Source organism: Melanostigma gelatinosum (assembly GCF_949748355.1).
Source record: "Melanostigma gelatinosum genome assembly, chromosome: 20".
Taxonomy (NCBI): domain Eukaryota; kingdom Metazoa; phylum Chordata; class Actinopteri; order Perciformes; family Zoarcidae; genus Melanostigma; species Melanostigma gelatinosum.
The window spans coordinates 4,725,461-4,737,315 of record NC_136653.1 but is presented as its reverse complement, the minus strand read 5'-3'; the positions used below and the strand labels follow the sequence as shown (position 1 = coordinate 4,737,315).

Here is an 11,855-nt window from a genome sequence, read left to right as displayed (position 1 = left end):
CTGCTATCTCCATCGAGACACGTAACGTATCCAAGGTGCCATCAAGAGTTTGCCGGGAAGTCAATTACGACACGCTGTTTTGCTTCTACCGTTAAAGCCAGCCCTTGTGACACCAGTAGCTTATAGGCATTCTGTGGTGACAGCTGTGTTTGAGTCTCCCCGCTGCAGGGTCAGGAGGTCACACTTGGGATATTGGTGAGTCTAAAAGCCTTCGGCCCCCCATGTCTGTTGACACGCTTCATTGAATAAATGCCCCCATCATCCTTGCCGAAACGCCTTTCTTTACAGGATTAGGCTCTTTATTCTGTGGCCGAGGCTCCACGGCCCCCGCCGTCGCCTGTGCTGTGTGACGGGGGCGAGGTCAGTGGACGTGTCCGTCACAGGTCGGGTGGCCAATGCCTGCCCTCCCTGCTGTGCCCTTGCCACTTACAACCAATGGCAGCAGGTTCAGATGCCACTGTCCATCCCACAAGTCACCCCCCGCATTGAAAAGCCTGCATCTGGGGCTCCGCTCCCTTCACAAGACAAACTATCAGTGAGGAGTGTACGAAATACTGTTGGACAGAACTGCACAGAATAATGACAGAAAGAAAGGACGGATAAACCTTTGATAGCAAATATCTCCCAAAGGCTCTTCAAAGGTAAGTGCACCGTTTGCTCTAGCTGAACGATGGGGGTTATAGAGACGTCTTCACCTTTCAGATGGATCGGCCTGAACCCTCACAATGAAGCACATTAAAGTCAATCTTCACATTGGTGGTTGGAGTCCACTCATCGTGCTGTCCGCCTGAATTCTATCTTTAAATGTCAGGAAGAATTTCTTCAGCTGCCAATTAAGTTTACTTTATTTTAACAATTTGAAATTAGTTTTGTATTTGTTGTTCATTAAAAAGTCTGATTATAAAAAAGCAAAACTTGCACACAAACTTTTTTTGCAGGAACTTTCGGCCCAAACGTTCAGCAGAGGACCATGGGGACCACGGGGACCCTCCTGCTGACTCTGCTTGGACTGCAGACAGTGATGGGAATGGGGTGAGCTTGATTCAGACCAGTCAAAGCTGGATTAAGATGATTCTGTAGACAGTGTCATACGGTATAGAGACTAAGTTATGAACAAGATTCCCCTGTCTCAGTGCACACTGTACAAATCACTGTGTAAACCACTGAAAGAACACAATAACTGGTGAAAGCCATGAGTAAAGTCAGATTTAAAGATATTCAAGGTTCTGATAGTGCTCGTTGGTCGGTGCTCTTTTGTATGAATTCAAGTAAATGAAGGAGTGAGTCTTCATTGACTGCTGTGCTTGCAGAGTAATAAGCCAGTTGCAGCAAGTTAGACAATATTGTAGCGCTAAAATGATTTAATTAGTATTATTCAATCAAAAACACATTATTAACACAGAAAAGAGGAATTAGATGTATACGCTTCCACTTGAATTTCTTACTGTGTATCAGTGCAGAACATATATGTAGCATGCCATGACGTGACCTAATAACACAGCTGCTGCTGATATCTTAATACCAATGCCAATATGTATTGATAAGGGAACCTAATTACAGCCCCGTTTTTAATAAACTGGTTCTAACTCTTTACTATTGAACCATAAATCAACACATTGCATATGAATTTGTCTGGTGCTGTTTTCATAATGAGGATCTTTACGTTAGTGGAGAGGAGAATCCGTCTTGGCCCCAGATTTCAGGATCTTGAAGTAAACATCATGCCAGTACCGTTAGTCACTTTACAAAGGAAGCATCAGAGGATAAGATATTATAACTTATAACATCAGAGGATAGGATATTATAACTTATAACATCAGAGGATAGGATATTATAACTTATAACATCAGAGGATAGGATATTATAACTTATAACATCAGAGGATAGGATATTATAACTTATAACATCAGAGGATAGGATATTATAACTTATAACATCAGAGGATAGGATATTATAACTTATAACATCAGAGGATAGGATATTATAACATATAACATCAGAGGATAGGATATTATAACTTATAACATCAGAGGATAGGATATTATAACTTATAACATCAGAGGATAAGATATTATAACTTATAACATCAGAGGATAGGATATTATAACTTATAACATCAGAGGATAGGATATTATAACATCAGAGGATAGGATATTATAACATCAGAGGATAGGATATTATAACATATAACATCAGAGACATTGAGATCTGTGTGTCGTGCTCCAGACACTGGTGTGAACACACAGCGGAGGAGAGAGTGGAGCGAGTCCTGTCCCCGCGCCGGCAGCTGGAAGTGAGCTGCTCTGAGTTGTATCAGTACAACACCCAGGCCTGGAGGCTCGACGTGGACAGGATGCGCGCCAAGCACGGGGGCGACGACGGCATCGCACTCTACTACCAACGACAGGGACCGAAGGCCTCCTGCTTCTTGTACAAGTCAGTGAAAGGTTGAGCGACTGTCAGCCCGCCGGCCCGCGTCTGCGGCTCTAAGTGTTTGAAGTGAACCGGATCACTCCGGGGGTTCTCAGCTCGTTAACAGTGGGTTCTTAAGATTGCTGGTGTTGATCACATGAAAATAAAAATATTTGCAAAGAGTCGCTCCAACAATGACTCCTGTTGGTCGGTAAGGTGGTGGTGGAGAGTATGATTGAGGTGGAAGAGAAGGAACATGTCAATGTTACACCCTCATGGTTAACAGAAGAATCCAGCAGGAGCTGCTGCCTTTATAAAAGTCAGACATTTCTCAAAACAATGCCTAATGTGACTTGTTATATGTTTTACTTTTGAAAGTCCAACCGTATCCAATTAACTTGCCTTAAAGCAGAGTTTGAAGGGTAACATGTTGTATGAATGGGGTACTGGCCCATCGTCAAGCTTTTGTGCTACAACAGGTGGAGAATGTGAAGGAAACCCCTTCGTTCACAGGGACGCAGTATTGTGTATGTATTGACGTTTCCAACCTGATGTGTCTGTCGATCTCCAGACTCCCAGAGATGGAGAACCAGATGGTGAACAAGACAGTGAGGGCATGCTGTGAGGGCTGGGGTGGACCACACTGCTCTGAGGGTGAGGAGCATGTACACTATGCATGTTTTATGTGTGCAATGAAACAATGCATCATGATCACCGCAATGAAAAAAGATTGGTGATAAGTCGGAAAAATATATTGAAACGGTGTGCAGCCTAGCTCCCAGTGTGAGCGAGGCACTGGAAGACGGCTTGTTCAGTGACCTCTGACCTAGGTAACAAACGCACACCCCAAAATCTACACGCAAGGCCGTCTCAGCCTGCTCAGAGAGGCAAAACCCAGGATGAGTTAATAACACTGGCACCGTTGTATCACTTATTTCAGGCTAAGAAGTCAGCCTCCCCAACAGGACATCAACGGATATGTGTGTGTGTGCAACAGGTGTAAGAGGACTGGAAGTACTCCAGGATGGACCCGCTCTGAAGTGCCACCGCTGGAGGAGGAACCCCGTGTGGTTGGGAACCTCGCTCCATAATGAAGGGCAGCTTCATCTGAGCCCTATGGCTTCACTAAAAACCACAACAGCTAATGTCTAAGCATGACAATCACACTGCACCATCATGCAAAATAAACAAGCACAATCTGAGCCAACCAAGTTGGTAAATCACATAATACCGAACATCATCATTTTAACCTTAGCTCGTAGCAGGAATGCCTTTCAAATGTCCAATGATCTCCCTGTCAGGGGAAGAGCTCTCTCACCTGCAGGAGACTACGAAGAGATGAGCAGCACTGCACTTTGGTTGGAACGTATAAAATACAATCCAGTTTCATCTGCGTTTACAATAAAAAGAAGATACAAGTTTACAAAAATAGATAAAGAAAAATAAGTAAAGCACAAGACAAATTGTCAAAATTACAAAATCCCTAAAAAGACCTGAAAGGAGCCCGATCCTTTGTTCTCTCCTTATACCTTTATATGTCGCTGGCGCTTCTTTAACCTTCTGGTCCATCAGGTAGACAACAGATTGGATAAAGCTGTTTAGTCTGATCTTATCTAACTGACTGCTTTTTTAGATTAGCACTTTCTTGCTTGGTTCTTTGAAGGTTCCTGTCTGGCTTTTGTTTTAAGAGGATGCCCCCCCCCCCCTCAACTTGGTTACCAGCTGCTCTGAAATTAATAAAAACACACCTCTCATTATTTCTCATTTATTTCAAATATCTAAATACGGGGACCATACCAGGACCATGGTCCTTCTTTCTGACCCTTCTTTCTCTCTGTGTACCTCTTCTCTCTGTCCTCCCAGGTGTGGGTGTGCGTGGCCAGTGTTACTCTACGTGGATTTGTGTGGAGTTCCCTGGAGTTCATAACTCCTCTCTCATGCCCATGGAGCAGTGCTGCAGCAGCCTGTGGGGGCTGAGCTGGAGGAACACCTCCGACCAGACCTGCTTGTCCTGCTCCTACACTCTTCTTCCTGGTCAGAGAGCATTCATGCACATTTTGGACCTATACTATGCTTTGGGGCATTCATTTGTGACTTATTCCTCTTTTTATAAAATGTGTTGGTAGCAGCTGCTCTCTGCTTGTATTTCATAGGACAACATCACATGAGTAACACATACGATACTTTCCCCTACAGACTCCCAGACCTCCCCTCTGGTGCGCGGTGGTCTGCTGGGTAGCGTCAGGGTGCCTCAGAGCTCGGCCACCTGCATGGCTTGGGGTGGAGCCCACTACCGCACCTTTGACAGGAAGCACTTCCACTTCCAGGGCGACTGCACCTACCTGCTGGCCTCATCCAGTGATGGCACCTGGGCAGTCTACATCAGTACGGTCTGTGACGGGAGAGGAGTCTGCAGCAAGGTGGGAAATATATGCGATGGAGCGGTATAATCAGTGATGTGCTCTGAGGGGCATTGGTGAGCTTGGCTGTGTGTGGTTTGTTAGAAACGTCTGCTTTGAACTGGTTTTCGAATGCGTCTGTGGCCCTCTGCTTTCAGGCTCTGAGGATGATGCTGGGGCTTGATTTGGTTTCCATTCACCACAAGAACTTAACGCTGAACAGCCTCCCCGTTCCCAATGGAGAGCCACTCTTCCAAAATGGTAAACGTACTCTCCGCTCTCTGTGCTCCACTTCTAGTCTGATGTTGTTAACATGAGACGAGCTCAAAATAAGATACAATCCCCCTGATGCTGATGTTACATCATGACAGTCAGACCTGCACTGGACCAACTGGACCAAGTGTTCCTAAATCAAAAACATCTTAAACAACATTTTGAGTTTCATGAATTTATATTTAAATGTAAATGTTTCTGTAAAACAGTTTTTTATATAACACATCTGAATGAAAGGCTGTGTGTTGCATCTACTGGTTCCTCGAAAAAGTTGTCATTATACAGAATGAACAATTTCCTAATCATACTTTGCATATTATGTTGTTGATTATAATTATTGATCATTTGTTATGCGTTGCAGCTGTTGAAGGTTTTAACTTCTTTATATCCTGCTGGGTGGTTTATTCTATAATAATACATAATTCACGTGTTAATAATGTTTTGGTGTTAATATTCTAAAGCTGTAAAGTAACTTTGCTCTCTGAGATGTAGTGGAGTAAAAGTTTAAATAAGCATAAAAAAGTCAAGTACAAGTACTTTAAAGTTGTACTAGATTCAGTACTTGGGTAAACGTACATAATTACTTTCCACCACAATAATTAGCTGCATTTTTCATTTCATTTTCTATTGACTAAGTAATAAGATGGATGGACGCACACAGGCGATGCTTCCTTGAGCTCCACTAGAAATATTTACTGGCATCTTCGTTTGACTTCCTCCAGGAGTGAGTGTTCATTGGCTGGGGGACTTTGTGTTTGTGGAGAGCGGCCTGGGAGTGAGAGTGAAGTTCGACATGACCAACACCGTGTACCTGACGGTGACCGCTGAGCACGTGGCGGCCACCAGGGGGCTCTGCGGAGTCTACGACAACAACGCTGACGGTGGGGAAAGTGCGAGCGATGCAGATACACATTTCCTTCTCGATTCAACTGAGCCAACTCTTTGACGTTTTAATGTTAACGTACCTGTTTCCTGCCGCAGATGACTTCACCACAATGGGCGGCGCTGTGTCCCAGTACGCCGCTAGCTTCGGCAACTCGTGGAAAGTTCCTGACCAGCACAACGAAGTACTGCACTGAGTGCTTTCATGAGTATATCACTTTTTCTTGCACAATTATAGCTTTTTATACTATTATTTGTCTTCATGAGACGCCATGATGAGATATTTTTGCTCTCTAAAGACGCGTGCGTGTTGTGACATTTCCAGTTCGTTCATGAGAAGCGCGCTCTGTAACTGAGCCTCTTCCCTTCAGGGCTGCAGCGACGCGGCCGAGCTCGGCCACAGCTGTGACCTCTCAGGAGACGCTGCAATACGCAGGCAGGCGGAGTCAGTGTGTCACCGCCTGCTGGAAGACCCCTTCACACACTGCCACCTCCGGGTCAGAGGCACCTGATACCTATACACACACTCACCTGGCACGACCGATGTTAATGCTGACGCTTTGTTTTTCCACTCCATGGTCGTCCTTTTTAGTTATTAAGTCTCATTTTCACATACAGTCCTCTCCCTCTATCTCTCTGTGTCTCTCTCTCATACAGTCATTCAGGTCTTAGGGATCTTTAGAGGTCTTTCCCCTCCCCCCTCCTCCACCCCCCCCCCCCACACACACACACACCCACCCCATTTTAAAATAAAAGCCGCACACACATGATTTGTTGCAGCTGTTACGTGTTGCAGCTCGGCCAATCAGATATGAGCATTCTGATAAGTTTCTGCCTCTCTGCCTCTCACTCACTAATTCTTTCTTGTCTGTGTCTCTCTCTCATACAGTCATTCAGGACTTAGAGACTTTTAGAGGACCCCCCCCCACACACACACACCCCATTTCAAAATAAAAGCCCCAAAGAGTGAATTCTAATTTAAATGCTTGTGATGAAGCCAGGCACTTAATAACCTCTGTTTATGTGTGTCAGACATGATGAGTATGTCTCCTCTCCCCCCCACCCAGCACCACCCTTTCAAAATAAAAGCCCCATGGATTAACTGTATTTAAACAAGCTCAAAATTAGGCTTTTTTGTTTAAAAAAATGAATGCTCTTACTAATACTGCGACAACTACTACTGCTGCTGCTAATATAGTATTACGACAACTGCTACTACTACTTCTACTCTAACTTTTGCTGTTGCTACTATTACTACTACTGCTACCATCAATATTATTACTACCACTACTGCTATTACTACCACGACTACTATTACTTATACGACAACTGCTACTACTGCTATTCATGCTACTAAAAGTAGTAATACTACTACAGCTATTAGTACGACTGCTACTAGTACTACTACTACTGCTACATCTTCTACTGCCATTACTATTACTACTACTACTACTACTGCAGATATTAAATACTATGACCAATACTACAGCTGTTACTATGACGACTGATACTACGTCTTCTACTACTTCTAATTACTAATACTTCTACGACTAATAATACTTCTACTACAAATACAACTTCTACTACTACTACAAATAGCACTACTACTACTACTAGTACTTATTCTAATGCTACTAATACTTCTACAAATAATACTTCTCCTACAACTTATACTACTACAAATATCACCACTGATGAATTTTTTTAAGCCACAGAAACTGTTCAAATATCAAAATGTTCAGCTCTTTCAGGAGAGGTGTGATATGACTTTTCATATTTGTAATCTTTAAACTCTTTGAATTATTCATTTGTTTTTGAATTGGATATCTATTTTCAGCAATATTTTTGCGATTAATTTCAGTTTTCAGCATTCCAACGCATTTTCAGCAGGAAATGCTTTTTCTAGTTTCTTTTGAAAGCCATGTCTGACTTTGGAGACTCCTAAGGGAGTCATTCTTGCTATTTCACAGGTTGCACTGCTGAACAACCCACATGTGATGTCTTTGTGTCTTTGTGTCTTTCAGTTGGACCCAGCAGCCTACATGGACACCTGTCTCTACCTGTACTGTAGCCTGCCGCCCAAGGACAGGGATTCGGCGGTGTGTGACACCCTGGCCAGCTACGCCCGAGAGTGTGCTCAGCAACATGTCGTCATGGTGTGGAGGACGGGCACCTTGTGTGGTAATGAAATAGAACAGTTCGTCACATACCGACAAAATGCAAAAGCAGCGGTGCGGCCCTTTAAATCTGTCTGGCTCCTCCCTTTCTCTGTCCTCCCAGGCCGCGTCTGTCCCAGAGGCCAGGTGTTCTCAGACTGTGTGTCCTCCTGTCCCCCCAGCTGCACGTCTCCCCAGCCCCCCGGGCCCCCTGCAGCCATGGGCCAGTGCAGGGAGGAATGTGTGGGCGGCTGCGAGTGTCCGCCGGGCCTCTACCTCCACCAGGGGCTCTGTCTGACAAGAGACGACTGTCCCTGCTTCCATCGCAGACGCACCTACCAGTCAGGGGACCGCATACAGCAGAGATGCAACACCTGGTTAGCGGATTACATATGTATATGTCTTCCTCTCTTTCTGACTATCCAGCCTCCTGTTTACTTTTAGTTTTTACCCATAATCCTCCCAGTGTGTGCAGAGCAGGCCAATGGCAGTGTACTGGGGAGAAGTGCGCAGCCCAGTGCAGCCTGATGGGGGCGCTACAGGTGACCACCTTTGACAAAAAGAGGTACTCACTACAGGGAGGAGACTGCTCCTACACTGCTGTGGAGGTGAGGTGCATGACACGCAGCCACGCACACTATGAGGCGCCTTCTCCTTCCAGTTTACCTTCGGTGTGCGTTTAGGACTTTGTTGACAGGAAGCTGGTGGTGAGTGTGCGCTGCGGGGAGTGTACAGCGGGAGGAGGAGGAGGTGGAGGAGGTCTGGGATGTCTAAGGGAGATGTCGGTCACAGCACTCCGCACCACAGTCACCATCACAGACGGCGGTGAGTTAGCTATAAGATGCTGCAAGCTGCTGCAAGCTGACTACTTATGCTCGTCAGTATTTTCAAATTCAACACATGCAGGCTTGAACTTTTTCTGAAAAAATATATTAAACTAAATTAAATTTTGATATTCGAACGTTTTCTGTAGCTTAAATGAAATGAAATGAAATAAAAGTCACGGGTCTGTGTTTTGATGGTGTTGGCTGCCTCCTGATTGCTTGCAGTTGTTCCCTGCAGGTGCAGTGACACTGAATGGCCTGAGGGAGCCCCTGCCAGTGGTGACAGGGGACCTGGTTGTGCGTAGGGCCTCCTCCTCATTTCTCCTCATCCAGGCTTTTGGAGCCCAGCTGCTCTGGCACCTAGATGGACCTTTGGCCCTCATCACCCTGCAGCCTGGCTTCGCAAATAAGGTGACCTTCCAGGAGGGTGGATCACATCACTCCAGTTCTGAGGTCTTTGCACTGGCTTCCTGTCCAACAAAGAATTGACTTTAAAATCCTGCTGTTGGTTTCCAAAGCACTGAATGGTTTAGGGCCAAAATACATCTCTGATCTGCTGCTACCTTATGAACCATCCCGACCCCTCAGGTCGTCTGGGACCGGTCTACTTTCTGTTCCCAGAGTCAGAACTAAACATGGAGAAGCAGCGTTCAGTTTTTCTGCTCCACATATCTGGAACAAAGTCCCAGAAAGCTGCAGGTCTGCTGAGACCCTCAGCTCCTTTAAATCAAGATTGAAGACTTTTCTGTTTGCTGCTGCCTTTAATTGAACCACATTCAATTAATATATTAATCAATTTTGGTTTTATGTGAAGCACTTTGAATTACCTTGTTGTTGAAATGTGCTATACAAATAAACTTGCCTTGCCTTGCCTTCGCAACCGGTCCCATCACAGGGACTGTTGACTACAGAAACTTGCATTTTTGATTTGATTTATTTTTAAATGCTGTATTCAAGGTGCGCGGCCTTTGTGGAACACTGACCTGGAACCAGCACGATGACTTCACCACCCCGGAAGGAGACGTGGAGAACAGTGTGTCGCTGTTCGCAAGCAAATTCACGACAGAGGCCTGTGCTCTACCTGGAGGGGCTCCACCTGACCCCTGCACCACGTACACCCAGAGGAGGCACCACGCGGACACAGTGTGCTCCGTCATACACAGTCCCGTCTTTCAGGTGTAGTTCGCACGTTCGATCTATCTGAGGGGTGAGTTGATCTCTGTCTCCCTCTCTCTTATTCACACATGCATCCCGTCCGTCTGATCTTTGCAGGGCTGTCACGACGTGGTGGAGAGGGTGCCCTTCTTCCGTCTCTGTCTGTCGGAGGTTTGCGGCTGCGCGCCGCAGAGGGCCTGTCACTGCAACATCCTGACTGCCTACGCCCGACACTGCGCTCAGGAGGGCGTCGCCGTCCACTGGCGCAACCGCACCTTCTGCGGTAAGCGGGGAGGCCATCGGTTTTGGGGTTTCTTTCAGGATGTCCATTACTGGTTAATCATGTGGAGTTGGTAGAAATGCCCACGGTAGTTCAGAGATCTCTCCTCCTCTCCCCGTCTCTCCAGCGGTCCAGTGTTCGGGGGGTCAGGTGTACCAGGAATGTGGTCGGGCCTGCGGCGGCTCCTGTTCCGGCTCAAGGAGCTGCGATGCCGCTGGCGGTGGGACGGGTCTCAGGATGTGCGTTCCGGGTTGCCAGTGCCCACCGGGGCTAGTGCAGGACCACCGGGGCCAGTGTGTGCCCATCACTATGTGCCCCTGTGTGCAAGGAGACAAGACGTACCGGCCTGGGGCCGTGATTCAGAACAACTGTAACAGCTGGTATGTGCAGTAGGGAGCAACTTGTGGCCGGGGTTTCACTAATTTTGTTAACATCAGGTACAGCACTCCTGAGAAACACTCAATGGCTTTTCTCTTTTTGAAACATATTGACAGAAGCTTAATGCGTTTAAAATAATTGTTGAATGAGGTTTCGCTGAAAATATCATCCGATTTACTTGGTAGACGCAAAAAATAAAAGGCCACATTCAAAAAACAAGTATAACCAAAGCACAGTTCTTCACAGAACCTCTTTGACTCTTACTGGCACTAATATCACTGCACAGATGCAATATTGCAACTAATAAGGCCAGCAGGTATAAAGCTGTGAGACGAAACATCATGGTACGATACTGACCCAATTGCATAGATTACACATTTACAGCACGTCATAAAAACAGACGTTTCTCTTCTCTGTCTGTCGGCTGCTTTCATCGTGTGATAGCTGCGATGAAGAAACAGAGGGTGTCAGAATGTTTTCTCTATTGTCAGTGGAGCTGCAGCTGCAATATAATATTGTGTTCTGGCCGTCTTTGGAGTGAGCTTTGATCCCATGGGGTGATAGATCTACTCGGATCAAATGCTAATAAAGTCTTAAATCCGTGATATAGAGTTTTATTGGAGATAAAGTCTGCTAAGCATTAACAAATCTTTCTGTTTTTCTTTGAGGACAATGTGAAAGGTCAGGGGGTCAGAGTAACAGTTTGTTTGTGTGCTGTTGTTTCCATACAACAGGTAAATCATATACCTGTTATCTTTAATACATGGATTTGATTAGCTTGTTAGTATTAGTATCTAGCTGTTTTTCCAGATGAATCTGCATAAAAAGTCGACATTTCGTAGCTTTAAGCTGAACTTCCACTTCAACACACCTCTGCCGTGCAATGAGCGTGCTGTGTGTGAGACAGCTCTCCCACAGAGTCCCTGGTGGTGCAAGAGCTCTGATGAAATCGCTCTATGTTCCTGCTCGCTGATACAGGATAGGTTGATTTCATCACGTCTCTTCACCACATAACCACAGTCATCATTCCTCTGTTGGTCGTAGAGTCGCATCTCTATGACCGAGTGACTGAATAACTAGAATGCTGCTGGTCGTC

The 11,855-nt window shown here is 45.6% G+C and overlaps 1 protein-coding gene across 1 annotated transcript in view; it reads left to right on the top strand.

The window, feature by feature from the left end:
* Positions 1-970: 970 nt before the first annotated feature.
* The window catches only part of sspo (SCO-spondin), a gene marked incomplete at its 5' end in the record, with an annotated part of 84,590 nt that continues 73,705 nt past the window's right edge, over positions 971-11,855 (top strand). The window contains 17 exons of the mRNA XM_079292325.1: positions 971-1,032; positions 2,227-2,436; positions 2,984-3,066; positions 4,276-4,446; positions 4,609-4,832; positions 4,970-5,072; positions 5,807-5,965; positions 6,066-6,151; positions 6,338-6,463; positions 7,991-8,147; positions 8,247-8,499; positions 8,589-8,730; positions 8,806-8,947; positions 9,185-9,357; positions 9,904-10,122; positions 10,219-10,384; positions 10,509-10,761. Of these exons, the coding sequence (XP_079148451.1) occupies positions 971-1,032; positions 2,227-2,436; positions 2,984-3,066; positions 4,276-4,446; positions 4,609-4,832; positions 4,970-5,072; positions 5,807-5,965; positions 6,066-6,151; positions 6,338-6,463; positions 7,991-8,147; positions 8,247-8,499; positions 8,589-8,730; positions 8,806-8,947; positions 9,185-9,357; positions 9,904-10,122; positions 10,219-10,384; positions 10,509-10,761 (2,729 nt within the window). The remainder of the gene's footprint in view (positions 1,033-2,226; positions 2,437-2,983; positions 3,067-4,275; positions 4,447-4,608; positions 4,833-4,969; positions 5,073-5,806; positions 5,966-6,065; positions 6,152-6,337; positions 6,464-7,990; positions 8,148-8,246; positions 8,500-8,588; positions 8,731-8,805; positions 8,948-9,184; positions 9,358-9,903; positions 10,123-10,218; positions 10,385-10,508; positions 10,762-11,855) is intronic.